At 40.1% G+C, this 15,112-nt stretch overlaps 1 protein-coding gene across 3 annotated transcripts in view; it reads left to right on the top strand.

Annotated features, from left to right (window-relative positions):
- mast1a (microtubule associated serine/threonine kinase 1a) overlaps positions 1–15,112 on the top strand; it is a 91,178-nt gene that overhangs the window by 49,266 nt on the left and 26,800 nt on the right. For all 3 annotated transcript variants that reach the window (XM_022190630.2, XM_022190629.2, XM_022190632.2), the window contains 4 exons: positions 55–215; positions 3,941–4,016; positions 11,836–12,045; positions 12,134–12,235. In XM_022190630.2, the coding sequence (XP_022046322.1) occupies positions 55–215; positions 3,941–4,016; positions 11,836–12,045; positions 12,134–12,235 (549 nt within the window). The remainder of the gene's footprint in view (positions 1–54; positions 216–3,940; positions 4,017–11,835; positions 12,046–12,133; positions 12,236–15,112) is intronic.

Below are 15,112 nucleotides of genomic sequence, written 5' to 3'. Positions count from 1 at the left end.
GAGCAGTTCACTTTTTAACCTTGCCTCTTGTTCATGTCTCTGGTCTCTCTCCAGTCATCCAGCTCGTCCCAGGAGCGTCTGCACCAGCTGCCCTTCCAGCCAACCATGGACGAGCTGCATTTCCTGTCCAAGCACTTTGGCAGCACTGAGAGCATCACAGATGACGACGGCGGGCGACGCTCGCCGTACGTCCGCCCTCGATCCCGAAGCCTCAGGTGAGAGCGCAGTAGGTCATGGCCAGAAGCCAAATTAAGCAAATGAAGACCCCCCTCCTCCTCCTCCTCTGGGCGTCAGTCCCAGTTTGATTCATTTTTTTATGCGTGAAATTCATCCCTGATTCCAGAAGTCATATGAGGACACAGCTGAATTTACACTGTAGCATTTTTTTCTTCATTTCAACTCAATTTCCGGCTAGTTCTGCAAAACAATTTGCAGATTATTCAAAAAAAAATCCAGCATTTGCTCAGTTGATTAATTGTAAGGAGTCGAACTGTGGAGATTAGCCGGTGTAGGAAATTAACCAAAATAACCAAAATTCACCAAGCTGTTATGAAAAGACATTTATTAGCCCTTTAATGTTATAAAAAGGACATCATAATTAGTGTGTGGTATAAAGTTCTTTCTGCTGTGAAGAGGTGCAGAGGGCTCTCACTCATTTATTAAGAACATTTGTATAATTTGCCTTCTGTGTCTGTGCCAGCACTTTATTCTCTGCAGCTACTACTTAGAGAGAAGAGACATTTGGTTTGTTAGCCTTACTGTTTCCTAGTGATAAATGTTGCAAATGTGTCTCGATTTAACCTTATTGCAGATCAAATACAATACATATGTATGTATAAAACTATATGTATATATCTTTAATTCAGTGTAAGTACAGATTCCATACAATAAAATATTCCTTTACAAGCAAACATACAGCTTTCAGCATCTTACTAGCTTTCTGTGTTGAAAATAAGTAAGTACTTTATTATGGTAAATAACCATATATAGTCTAATATATAATATTGGTTTATTTCTCATGTATAAACTGCATTTAAATGTTGTGTTAGATCAATGTGGAGACAGTTGTATCTGCAATTTAACTCTCTGAATTCTAAGCAGTTTCTGTGTGTTTTTTTGTTCCTGTCACATTTTTACTGACTCATTTTTCTCTGCAATATAAAGTCCTGCACCTCTATAAGAACTGCACAATCATGGCTAGAAGTGTGCAGTAGGACAGAATTGCAATGCCATAAATATAAAGTTAAATCTCTTTAATTATATACTGTATGTGTTTTGAAACCTAAAACAAATGAAATCAACATGTACAGCATTTTTCCAAGTGCCCACAAAGGTTACCAATACTGATATAAAAGTAATGACTCCATATACTATAGATTTTTAACTATTTACATTTTTAAATTGTTTCCAGAATTTTTGTTATGTGATTGTCGGTTGCAACCAAGTCATGTGTGGCTTTACAGTTGCACCAAGGAGTAAAGAAATCTTTATTTTTTCAGACTCAGGTTAGATCAAATGTTTAATTTTTTTTCATTTTTTTATTGAAACATGTATAAGAAATGAATTTGATTGCATTTTATATATTTTAAGCTCAGATGTGGTTATGTTTAAGGACTTAAAGGGGAACTTCGTTTTTTTTCAACCTGGGCTCTGTTTTCATATGTCTTTTCATACATGCGAGTGATGGAGAAATGAATTTTCGACATAGATCCAGTATTTAGCCAGGCAGGCAGCTTAGCAGCTCAGCTAGCAGCTCAGCTAGTGAAAAGTATGGGGCAACTTGCCCCCCGCGTCAAAGTCCGCCGTAACGTGCTTTTTTTTCCCACACTGACCGGCTCGGATAGTCTCAACGAGTGTCCCACAACATACTAGAGATGAGAAGTGAATGAAAACCTCCACATTACCTGGCGATCACTCTTTGTTGTGGTCTGTATTCAAATCTCAGGACGCTAGAAAGCAAATCTCGAGCGATAGCTCGCGCCAAAACACCGGTGTTGGCACGAGCTATCGTGCGATTTCGGAACGAGATTTGGTTTCTAGTGTCCTGAGATTTGGATACAGACCACAACAAAGAGCGATCGCCAGGTAATGTGGAGGTTTTCATTCACTTCTCATCTCTAGTATGTTGTGGGACACTCGTTGAGACTATCCGAGCCGGTCAGTGTGGGAAAAAAAGCACGTTAGGGCGGACTTTGACGCGGGGGGCAAGCTGCCCCATACTTTTCACTAGCTGAGCTGCTAAGCTGAGTTGCTAAGCTGCCTGCCTGGCTAAATACTGGAGCTATGTCGAAAATTCATTTCTCAATCACTCACATGTATGAAATGACATATGAAAACAGACCCCAGGTTAAAAATACTGAAGTTCCCCTTTGACTGCACAGCACAGATGCATAGTTGAAGAACTGTCAAATCATTCGGAAGTTTTCTGTTTCAAAATGGTTTCATTTTGGTGATTTTTTAAAAAAAGATAATATTCTTTTCAAACCTGCCAGCAGGTTTTCAGATTCAGTGGGTTAAATAATAGCCAGATTTCAATATTCGTGCCATCAAAGACCACAAGCAATAAGGAGCCGATCCACCTAAAAAGTAGTGTGTTGACAGCGTCTGGTACAGTTTATTCCTCTGTGTGGAAGACCTTCACTCTGACCACTGGAGCAACAGAGCAGTGAATGTGTTTCCATTCACACCTAACAAATACTGTACACGGTTTGCCTCGATTTGAGCGACATTTGCTAAGAAGCTATAGTGCCTGGCTGTTTGAAAATGTGTAGGACTTGTTTTCAAAGATTTCTGTCTTCAGTTGAAATGAATTGGTTTAGGACTCTGTGCCAAATAAAAATAGGATTCAGTATTCAATGATACTTATGCCAATCTTTTCATAAGATTTCTTGACAAAAGGAGAATGTAGAATGACACCAACCAGACTCTTACTCTATTACGCTACACTTGTAGCTGGATAAATCAGTGGAATCCTTTTTTTTTAAGTTGATTATATGTTTTTTTGTGTTAAATGTGTTCAGACAAGGATAAAACCTCTGAATTCTAATACTTTAAAGGAAGTGTAAGCACCTCTAAATTGCAGCACAGTGTTTTAGTGACTGTACTTAGGGTTAGGGTGTTTTCCACCACTGTTATTTTATGAGTATCAATCCACCCTCCAGTGCTTTAAACCTCTCCAGGGTGAAGCAGTTTCTCTATTAGCTAAAGCCTCTGCTGTACACTCGCTCCAGCCACACCTATTATAGCCTCCCCTCTGGATGCAACATGTCCTAACTACATGCGACACATCACTACTTATCAGTATTCAGTTTTCATATTAAGCTCCTCAGCAGTCGCTGGCCTAGATATTATCTCACAGCGTCAGTACATTCAGACTTCAGAGTACCTTTGTTGTGTACCTTGACATGTCTTATTATCAAGATTCACATCACAACAGTGTTCTGTGAAACTAAGCTGTGCTGGATTTGCCCACAGCTGTCTTTTAATAAATAGCTTTTCTTTTTTGAATGTGTAGATGAGCTTTGGATTAGTTATTGTGCATTTATAGTTAATGAGAAATAAAGGTTTTTTTTGTGCTTTGTCACTGCCACATGTGGATTTTTCTCTGCCTTACATGTGTGCATGTTTCTGAAACAATGCATGCGTGTCTTGTTCTTGTTTCTGCACAATGCTCGAGTTGGAGGAGTGCGGCATGACATGCAGGAAGATCCATTCGAGAAACAGAGTGTTCTGAATTTCTGATCAGTCGATTAGCATAATATACTGACAGGACAGGCGTGAGAGGAAGCGGTGAATTATTCCTTCATTTACGTGAAAAATACAGAATTGTATGTCCCTCGGCTGCCTCCCCTCACTCTGTTTCGCTCAGTCCTGCCTTCTTTGATTTTCTCAGTGGCTGCTGTATATTAAACTCCTGCTCTCTGTGTTTGTCTCTCTTCAGCCCAGGGCGCTCTCCTTCCTGCTATGACAATGAAATAGTGATGATGAACCATGTCTACAAGGAGCGCTTCCCCAAGGTCAGCCTCACACAAACAAATACACGAGTGTAAACTGCACCTCCACACACACGTACACACTCATGAAGCACGCACACAGTCAATATGCATACCAGCAAGGCCATCTCTTCGCTGCATTTAAAACATTTGGTGTGTTCATTTATCCGGAGCGACTCATTATTTGCAAGAATCCGATGTTTCAAGTGAGCAGCTGATGATCAGTTAGTGCCACAGGGGGAGACCAAGCATAGAAAACAACTAGTAAACAAGCTAAAAACTGCTCTCAGGAATATATTTAAAATTCAGAGAATACATAAAAAACCAGACTTTCCTTAATGCTGTTTGGAATCTTTCTTTCTGCTTTGGAAAGTCAGTTGCAGAATATTTGTAGAGGCAGCAGCAAAGTAGTGCACGATCGTAGACAGAAAAAGCTTTGAGTTAAGATTCTTCTTGGCCAGATGGGACTTTTGTCTGTTTTGGAAGATGTGCTTGAAGAGTTTCTGGCAGCCCTGGAGCCAGATGCATAAAACTCTGTACATTAATGATTGAAACTGGATGCACAGACTATACTGTATGTAGACATATTGTTTTTATCGCATTTAAAAAGCCACGTGTAGTACTGGTTCTGTTTTGTTCATCTTCAATCAATCAATATGGTGCATATACACAGGTTCTTTCACACTCCCACAGTTTGCCGTAAATTCATGTAGAAACACTTTTAAATCAGCGTTTATGTATAAATATTTATGCCTTCTCAGCCACTCGTTGGTCCTGTAAGTTAGAAAAACGTCAAAGAAAAAGTGTAAGTTTATTGACAGCTGTGCATTGCAGCTGTTGTTATGCAACAGTAGCTATGTAAGTCGCTCATACAACTAATCACATGTAACTACAAACCATCTTCGCAGTGCTATCTCAGTCATCATTATTTAACATGCAACACACGATCTATGATTAATTTATTCACGTGAGCTCATACTGTGTTATAGAACTGAATATTGAATTCATCATTCATTCATCCAAACAGGGAAATGATGGCAAATTAAAATGTGAAACGAATGCTAAAATTAATCCTATATTATTTCAAATTTGGTTCATAAATGCTCCTTTGATAGACACTTTACTAATCTCTTTATAAACTGCGAGAGCTCATGTACAGCGTATACACCTGGTCTGAAGTCTGCGGTCTATGAAAGGAACTCATTCTCATCGCACCTTCTCTAAGAAATACACACGTGGACAAAATTGTTGGTACCCCTCAGTTAAAGAAGGAAAAACCCACAATTCTCACTGAAATCACTTGAAACTCACAAAAGTAACAATAAATAAAAATTTATTGAAAATTAAATAATCAAAAACAGCCATTAATTTTGAATTGTTGATTAACATAATTATTTAAAAAAACAAACTAATGAAACAGGCCTGGACAAAAATGATGGTACCTCTATAAAAGATTGAAAACTATTTGACCAGAGTGACATGATTAACTCAGGTGTGTCATTTAATTGACATCACAGGTGTTTCCAAACTCATAATCAGTCAGTCTGCCTATTTAAAGGGAGACAAGTAGTCACCCTGCTGTTTGGTGAAAAGGTGTGTACCACACTGAACATGGACAACAGAAAGCGAAGGAGAGAATTGTCCCAGGACATCCGAAAAAAAAATTATAGACAAACATCTTAAAGGTAAAGGCTATAAGACCATCTCTAAACAGCTTGAAGTTCCTGTGACAACAGTGGCTCATATTATTCAGAAGTTCAAGACCCACGGGACAGTAGCCAACCTCCCTGGACGTGGCCGCAAGAGGAAAATTGATGACAAATTGAAGAGACGGATCGTTGGAATTGTATCCAAAGAGCCCAGAGCAACTTCCAAAGAAATTAAAGGTGAACTCCAAGGCCAAGGTACATCAGTGTCAGATCGCACCATTCGTCGTTGTTTGAGCCAAAGTGGACTTCATGGGAGACGACCAAGGAGGACACCACTGCTGAAAAAAAATCATAAAAAAGCGAGACTGGAATTTGCAAAAATGCATGTTGACAAGCCACAAAGCTTCTGGGAGAATGTCCTTTGGACAGATGAGACCAAACTGGAGCTTTTTGGTAAGGCACATCAACTCTATGTTCATAGACTCAAAAACCAAGCATACGAAGAAAAGAACACTGTCCCTACGGTGAAACATGGAGGAGGCTCAGTAATGTTTTGGGGCTGCTTTGCTGCATCTGGCACAGGGTGTCTTGAAAGTGTGCAAGGTACGATGAAATCTGAAGACTATCAAGGCATTCTGGAGAGAAATGTGCTGCCTAGTGTCAGAAAGCTTGGTCTCAGTCGCAGGTCATGGGTCTTCCAACAGGACAACGATCCAAAACACACAGCCAAAAACACCCAAGAATGGCTGAGAGAAAAGCGTTGGACTATTCTAAAGTGGCCTTCTATGAGCCCAGATCTGAATCCCATTGAACATATGTGGAAGGAGCTGAAACATGCCATTTGGAGAAGACACCCATCAAACCTGAGACAACTGGAGCTGTTTGCTCATGAGGAGTGGGCCAAAATACCTGTTGACAGCTGCAGAACGCTCATTGACAAATACAGAAATCGTTTAATTGCAGTGATTGCCTCAAAAGGTTGTGCAACAAAATATTAAGTTATGGGTACCATCATTTTTGTCCAGCCCTATTTCATTAGTTTTTTTTTTAAATAATTATGTTAATCAACAATTCAAAAGTGATGGCTGATTTTGATTATTTAATTTTCAATAAATTTTTATTTATTGTTACTTTTGTGAGTTTCAAGTGATTTCAGTGAGAATTGTGGGTTTTTCCTTCTTTAACTGAGGGGTACCAACAATTTTGTCCACGTGTGTAGCTGTTTATATCTGATAAATAGCATCTGTGTGGTTTTTGTACACACATTCATTGTAGACATCTGGCCCCAGATCTCCACTAGGATGCAGTGCAGAGGACTACAAGGGCACAGAGCAGCGTTGACATCTTTCTTACAGCATTTGTGGTGTGCAGGTGTGCAGTAGCGTAGTGGATCTTGCTTCAGAAAAAAGGGATTCACTAAAGGATTGGAAGTAGACAAGTGGTAGTTCACTCTGGTTTTGTAGGTCAGCATCAAGGACTTGAAACTGCTGAATGTTGCTAAAGGAAGCACAAACAGGGTAGCAGTAAAGTGGGTTGTTTGGATCTGTTAGACATCAGAAAAGCTGCACTTTGGGTTGGTTGGAGGCAACAGTATGGATGTTCTGTCTGACAACATTAGTTAGCTGGACATTACATTGACCCTCCTGCCACAATTTTACCCACTGTTTATTTTTCAGGGTATTATAAAATCCTGCAGCTGTGTGGAAACAGCACAACCACGGCTGGAATTAGGGAAAGGTCAAGTTTATCCTTTGTTAAAATCGTCAAATAATTGTAAATGGAGAAAAAATGTAATTGAATTTCATTGATTTTTCATGTTAATAATTAAACTGAATCAGCATGTATAAACTTTTTCCAGGTGCACACAGGTGTTATCAACGTCAAAAACATTGCTACATGCTGTACAGTAAATATTGTATCACTAACATTAATAATTTGTTTCTAGACTTGTCTCCTATCTGCTCTGTGTAAACAAAGCCTGCAGTTCAGCCAACATGTCTCAGTGTTTTTGTCACATGACTGCTGGTCACACCTGGCTCAGTTCTGACTTTTTGGTTGTGCAGATAAGAATTTGTTATGTTTTATTTACAGAATCTGGTTACTGCAAAAATCATTATTAAATATTAAACTAATACATGTAGAAGAAAGTGATTTTGACGAAATGTTGTGATTTTTAGCTTAGATTTGGTAACATTTACTATCTTGATTGGCGTGTCATTAGTTCAAGGACAATTAGATATTTGAAAATCTATTTTGTTGTCACAGTTTCTGGCTCTGATAAATGGTCTAACATTGGTGATATTTGCCATGGTGTAATGTTAGGTTTTGGGGTTCACAAGGTTTATTTGATCTGTTGTGATGCCTGATGCTACACCTGAGATCCAGTAGGTATAAAACTGACATTCAATGGGATGAACCTGCAGAAACAAGTCACTACTTGCTACTTGAGACAGTGAAGCTACCACCTGACCCAGAGATGTGTTTAAGAAGAAGCAGTGGACAACTCCAGCCCTGAATCCATACTACATTCCAGTGGTGCAGATTTTGCTTCACACTCAGTTTTAATGGATTTTGGGATCCCGCTGGCTCCAAAACTGGCAACACATTTTATGTTGTATATTTCAATAGCTACTGCCAAAGCCCAAATATTTTACTGGACATTGCGAGTTGTTCAAATTAAGTATGGTATCTGTAATAGCACAGTAAACATCTTGATGTGAGGGCATCATAGTGGACTACAGCTGTACACTGGTGGCTGTCAGGCAGAGTGCTCACCCAACCATCTGGAGCAATTTGGGGTTCAGTGCCTTGCCCACGGACACTTCAATATAATGACAGGAGGAGCCGCGGCTCAAACTGTCAACCTTGTGATTATTTTAGAACCAGCCCTACCTCCTACAGCGCCCTCCATAATTATTAGCACCCCTTGGTTAAGATGTGTTCTTTAGCTTCTAATAAATTGAGTTTTTTTCTAAGTAATATAGGACCACAATGAAAAAAAGAGGAAAATCCAACCTTTATTCAAGTGCATTTATTCAGTGCGGAAAAATCACACATTAAGAAATAATTCTTTTACATCAAATCATGTGTGCCACAATTATTAGCACGGCTGATGTTAATACTTTGTACAACCCCCTTTTGCCAACAAAACAGCACCTGATCTTCTCCTATAATACATTTTTCAACAATTTTCAGTCTGAGAGTTGCAATAAAAATTGAATTCATGTTAAGGTTTTCAACACATCTTAACCAGATGTGCCAATAATTATGGAGGATGTCACAGCTGGCCTAGTCATTTTTGTCGACAACATTTTACCCACCATCACACGACTATCAGGCCGGGTGAATGTGTGGATTTGTGTTTGTGAATATGGATTTATTATTATTTTTTCAATTTGTTAAAAGTTCATGTTTGGATCAAGTGCACGCTTTGTCCTTATCTACTCGTCTTCAGTGGATTGTGTTTTCTTCTGCTGCTCAAGTTGTGATTAGCTGTGTGGTCACAGACTCCCTGATGCACACTTCACTTATACCGAGCAGTTATCGCTGCACTTCTGTGCCTTGTTACTCTGAATGAGACTTACCACTCTCCTCTGACCTCCAGCACAAGCACAGCTTCCACTCAGAGTGAGTGGCCGCTGACATTTTATTCACTGCATGGTTCTTGTTAAGCTGTTGACTCTGACATGGGTGAAAACTCCCAGGAGGTCAACCACATCTCCAATCTTCTTCAAGACCAATTTGTAATCGAACTTGCAGCCCAGCCTCTCGAACCTGTTTTCATGTGTTGCACGCTGAGACCTGAAAACATGAAGAAAAAATAAGACCGTAGTTTTGAACAGTGACGAGTGTTTGTAAAAAAAATCTGGCTTTAAAGGTGCACAAGCCAGTGTCCTCTGTGTGTCGTATGCACACGTAACGTGATGTAAAATCTATGCCATATTAAATATGCAAATCAGTCCTTACAGGCTGACAGGTTAGACAGGAATCTCCATGGATCATGATGCTTGCAGATGTGATCTGCAGTGAGAGCAGGGAACAGGTGGAGGGAAATCTAGAGAGGTGGAGGTACACCCCAGAAAGGAGAAAAATGAAAGTGAGCTGCAGAAAGACAGAATACTATACATGTGAGTGGGTGAGAAGGACCAAAGTGGAAGGGTGAGGTTACAGGGAGTAGAGATAAAGAAAATGTAGGATTTTAAGGACTTAGGGTCAACAATCCAGAGCATTGGAGAGTATGAAAAGCATTGAAGAAGTGTGTGCAAGCAGGTTGGAATGAGTGGAGAAAAGCATCAGGGGTGATGTGTGATAAAAGAGTATTGACAAGAATGAAAGGAAAGGTGTAGAAAACAGTGGTGAGATCAGTGATGTATAGTTTAGAGACGGTGACACTGAGGAAAAGAGAGGAGGCAGAGCTGGAGGTAGCACAGATTAAAATATTAAGATTCTCTTTGGGAGTGACTAGGATGGATAGGATCAGGAATGAGAGGGACAGCGCATGTTAGATGTTTTGGAGATGGAGCCAGAAAGGCCAGACTGAGATGATTTGGACATGTACAGAGGAGGGATAGTGAATATGTTGCTAGAAGGATGCTGAATTTTGAACTGCCAGACAGGAGGTTTATGGATGTGCTGTAGTAAAAGAGGACATGAAGTTAGTTTGTGTTAGAGGAGAGGATGCAGAAGAAAGGAATAGATGGAAGTAGATGATTTGCTGAGTCGACCCCTGAAGGGAAAAGCTAAAAGGGAAAAGAAGAGGAAGAACAGTGTGTATGGGGCATCCAGATACCTCAACTGGCTGAGTGGGTGACCTATGAACAGGAACCCCAACACAGGGTTCGATTCCAGTTCATTCCCCATTCTTCTCCCTACTTTCCTGTCTGCCTCTCTACCAAGCTGTCCAATAAAGCCAACAAAAGGCCAAAAAAATAAAGTGTAGGTAAAAATGCATGTCACACTGAAGGCAGGTGTCTTCAAACAGCTGCTTGTACACACACACACTCACACACACTCAGCATCATCCTACAGTCATTCATTGTGATGTATTAGGAAACTAACAAGTCTTCCCATGTGAAGGATTGTGAATGCAGATTCAACACAGCTGCATCCCTGTACTGGAAACTATTTCAGTTTCCTGGTGAAAAGTGTGAAAAGGATCCACAAATGAAGCTTAAATTCTAACAATATCCCATTTTTGAAAACATAAGTAAGGCATTCTAGCTGCAGATGATCCTTTGCATCCTTTAGACTCTTCTATATTCGTGCCAGAAACTATTTTAATGCATTTTGCTGTTCTATGTGCAATATCTGGGTTCTTTACCCTATTTGCTTGATTATTACTACCTAGATTATTTGCACTAACCTGTACAAACCTCCTCTCAGAGAGCACAGAGTTATAAAATTAACTTTGTCTTCTTTAATTGTTAGAAAAGGAGAGAAATTTGACTCCAAAATATGGTTTGCGGCACAGTATTTGCAAAGATACGTGCTGCACTCATAGTAGCTGAAAATACAACATTTCATAATTCACATTACTTCTGTTACATGTATGGATAAACAGAATAATAGATAGCTCACACATGTACAGCCAGATGTTAAAAAACGCAAAAAAAAATGCACTAAAAATTAAGTCAATGGTGTAAAAAGGGAAAATAGCTGAGTAGCTGGCATAACAATGTACACTACATTCAAAGTCTGCATGATCTCTGTGATGAGACAAATTCACAGCATGATATTCTGTGTCTGACGTGACATTTAAATGGCCTCCTTAGTGCTCATTTTATCGAGGTTGTTGCATGTTCATAGAGATTCATGAAAAATCTTTTGGGTGTTATTAATCTGAAAAGGTTAGAGGAATTTCTCAGCCAAAAAAGCTGGAAATAGCAACCCTTAAGTGCAAGAAGTAGGGTGTGTCATGTAATATCACATCATTTGTTGCATGCACCAAAATGCCACAAGGAGTAGCAAAGGTACAGCAACTGGGCTGAGACAGCCTCAAAAGATAGAGGATTTTTAAAATTCCTGCTTTTCTGCAGATTGGATGTAATGTGTGGGCGTTTCAGAAATCCATTAGAAAATCAGCTTTTCTCCGGACATGTTCTGAAGCAGTTAAGCACGACATATTGAAGTCTGTGAAAGGTGATCATATTATCTTCTTCTAATTGGCTGTTAACCGCCGTCGTGTCCCTTATCAGGCCACGGCTCAGATGGAGGAGAGGCTGGCGGAGTTCATCCAGAACTACTCCCCAGAGAGCGTCCTGCCACTGGCCGACGGGGTCCTCAGCTTCATCCACCACCAGATAGCCGAGCTGTCCAGAGACTGCCTGACCAAATCCCGCGAGGGGCTCATTACCAGCGTTTACTTCTGTGAACTGCAGGAAAACCTGGAGAAGCTGCTGCATGACGTGAGTCGTGGTGGCGGAAAAGAGAGTGAAGATGTGTTTTGTTGCCTCCAGACCTCACAAACCGACCCTGTACGTCTTGTTCCATCAGGCGTACGAGCGCTCGGAGAGTTCAGAGCTCACCTTCGTCATCGAACTGGTCAAAAAGCTCTTCATCATCATATCTCGTCCTGCCAGGCTGCTGGAGTGTTTGGTGAGTTTCTCCTCTGATTGTGTGTCTTCTTGCACCAGTTAAACAGTCAAACAAATCTAGAATCCAGACTCTGTTCAGAATTACTATTTATTCAATCAAGTCATGTTTTTTCTGGAGGCAATTTCCACCCTGGCTGAGCATGTTCTGTTTCAGCTGCTCTAAGACACTCCTGTCCTCCCACATACAGATGAAGGGTCGCCTCCTTCACGCTGAAATGGCACTAAAGGATGAGCAGAAGTGGGGCAGAGTGTCTGCTGTGCATTCAGTCTGAAGTGATGAAACACTGGTTTTCTAAGTGTGTCACAGCTGGAAGCTACGCTGTTACTCCAGGCCGGGATGGTTTATGGCTCTTTGAATCTTTTACACTGATTTGATTTCACTTGTTTGAAGAGCCAAAACAAAAATACAAAGTGTCTTTTTTATGTGTTTGTCACCATGTTAAGCATTAGAGCATTACTAAAAGCAGTCAAGCAATTTTCTATACTTAGAATTGAACACATGCATTTAATCTCATCAGACATCTTTATCTCAACAGTCTGCTGCAAAGAAGTAAAAAAAGAAACAACGGTATGGTTGTGCAAATACACAACCATACCTTCCATGCAGAAGATAAGTCAATGACATTGACAGAGTTATCAAGCTGCCATCAAATTCCCATTTTTAGTATTACAAATATGTAAGAAGAATATATGTATTCAGACCTAAGATATAAAGTGTATGTATAACATCTACCTGCCTGTGTCACTACAAGGCCCTCTTTCCTATTGTGTCCATTCAGGAGAGCTTGAATAGATGCTTGTTTTAGCTGCAAGAAAGTGAAAAAGGTAATACAATTTCATGAAAGACGGCTCCCACCTATATGTGCTGTGACCATGGGAAGGTTTTCATCTCCTAACCTCAGGAATATCAAAGTATCTCTTTTGGATTTGACTTTATTCTGTCTCGACAACAACCTACACATAACACGCTTCTCAAATATTCACAAATAAACAACCAGAGAAATACAAACAGGTGATACCTAACAAAAAACTTGGATATGTAGGAAAATGCAACAAAAGAAAGCAAATTATAAAAGCATATAATGTATGCTTAAAGAGACAATGGGCATAGAAAGTATGTGCATGGGCAGTTCTTTACTCTATAATTATGTAACACTATCTTGTAATTAACATAACTTTTGTTTTTTTCATTTAAAAATTGCTGTAAAGGGACTGCCTTTAATACATGATTGCCTTTAAATTGAAACCAGTAGACATAATACTGCTTTCTGTCTCCTTTCTGTGTCTGTGTTGCTCACTTGCATTTAGAAATGGCTGCTAATGTTCATCCACTTGCTTCCAGTAACTGTTGTTTCACCTTCAGCATTCTTAATACATGAGATGTGCCGTGGATGTGGGAAAGCTCTGTATTATGCAGTAGAGGTCACGGTTTTGTTTAGGCTTTGTCATTCAGCGCGTCAGATGTGCTCTGCTGCAGCGGATTACACGCTTACCGCCGCAGGATATTTTTCCAACTGATCTCAAAACTGTACAATGGTCTTCCCACCTCCTCAACTCATCGGTGTTCTCAGCAGCACATTGAAGCAGCGGGGAGACAGAGACTTGTCCTTGGCATGTTTATATGCAGTTTACCTGAACTTACTTGGTAATAACAAGCCTCTGTGTATACATGGGAGGCTGAGCCACACCTGAATATCAGCTCGCTGATTGATGCGCTCCCATGTTCGCCGTCGGTGTGGTGCCTCCTCGCAGCACCCCCAGCTCATCTTTCTGTTGCCAGGGCGACCGTCACAGGAGGTCGATAGGGTCAGGCAGGATGTAGAGGGGACTTCAGATCTTCATGGCCCTTAGGTTAGAGAGGAGAAGACGCGCACAGATAAAATGCTGCCCGTGTCCATAGAGTTCATTTAGCATTCAAGTCAGTTGCGAGGTCTGATTTGGTGAAAATGTCACACAGTCAGTAGGTAGTTAGCTGCAAGAATATTATCCTGGAGCAGAGCAAGCTATCAGAGAGCCAGGTTAATTCCCATCTCCTTACTCACTCTTTTTTTCTCTGGTCGAAGGGAGCAGATATGAGAGAGCAGGCAAGGAAATGATTCCGGCTGCCCCAGGCTTTCTAATCAAAATGTTATTCCACCAACAGGAATGAAACTGAATCCCACAGGACACCACAAAAGGCAGTTTCACTGGAAAAAAGGATGTTTTCAAGAAAGCAATTTAAAGTTGGAAAGTATATTAACACGGATTGTGTTTGTTTGACAGCCCTGTAGCGGTCTTTGAATTTCCTGCAGGTTGAAGTGAATTCTAGTTGTGTGATTATTACCTTGATAAGTTTATAAGATGTGACACAATGTAACAGCAGTTCATTAACAGTCATCCTTTGTTTGCTGTTATCACATCCTGTTGTTGCTTCAAGCAACAAAGTTAGTCATCGTGGTGCAATACCAGACTGTGGGTCTAGAAAAATAATCAATACTGTGATATACTGTGATACATTTTTGTACAATACGTCAACAACACACTGGACTTTTACAGATAAGATATCGATATTTTGAAGTTATGAAAAGAGTACATCAGCTGATCGTGGTGATAAAAATAGTAGCAACAGTTCCTGGAGTTCAGAGTGTTTCTAAACTAGTTGAAGGGGAAAAAACAAGCAAAATGCCACCTCAGACTCTGGAAATATTAGTTTTTTGTGCTGTTTTCTGGCATTTTATGTATCAAGCTGCTGCTTAGTCAAATACAAATATAATGTGATATATAAACAATGGACTTACATTTTGTAAACTGTATCATCGTACCATCGTTACTGTCTGCAAAATACCAGAGAAGTATCGCATCATGATGGTTTTCCAATGAGATCTTTTCATATTGTTTG

This window comes from Acanthochromis polyacanthus, chromosome 3, assembly GCF_021347895.1.
Source record: "Acanthochromis polyacanthus isolate Apoly-LR-REF ecotype Palm Island chromosome 3, KAUST_Apoly_ChrSc, whole genome shotgun sequence".
In the NCBI taxonomy this organism is placed as follows: Eukaryota; Metazoa; Chordata; class Actinopteri; family Pomacentridae; genus Acanthochromis; species Acanthochromis polyacanthus.
This window is presented reverse-complemented; position numbering and strand designations above follow the sequence as displayed.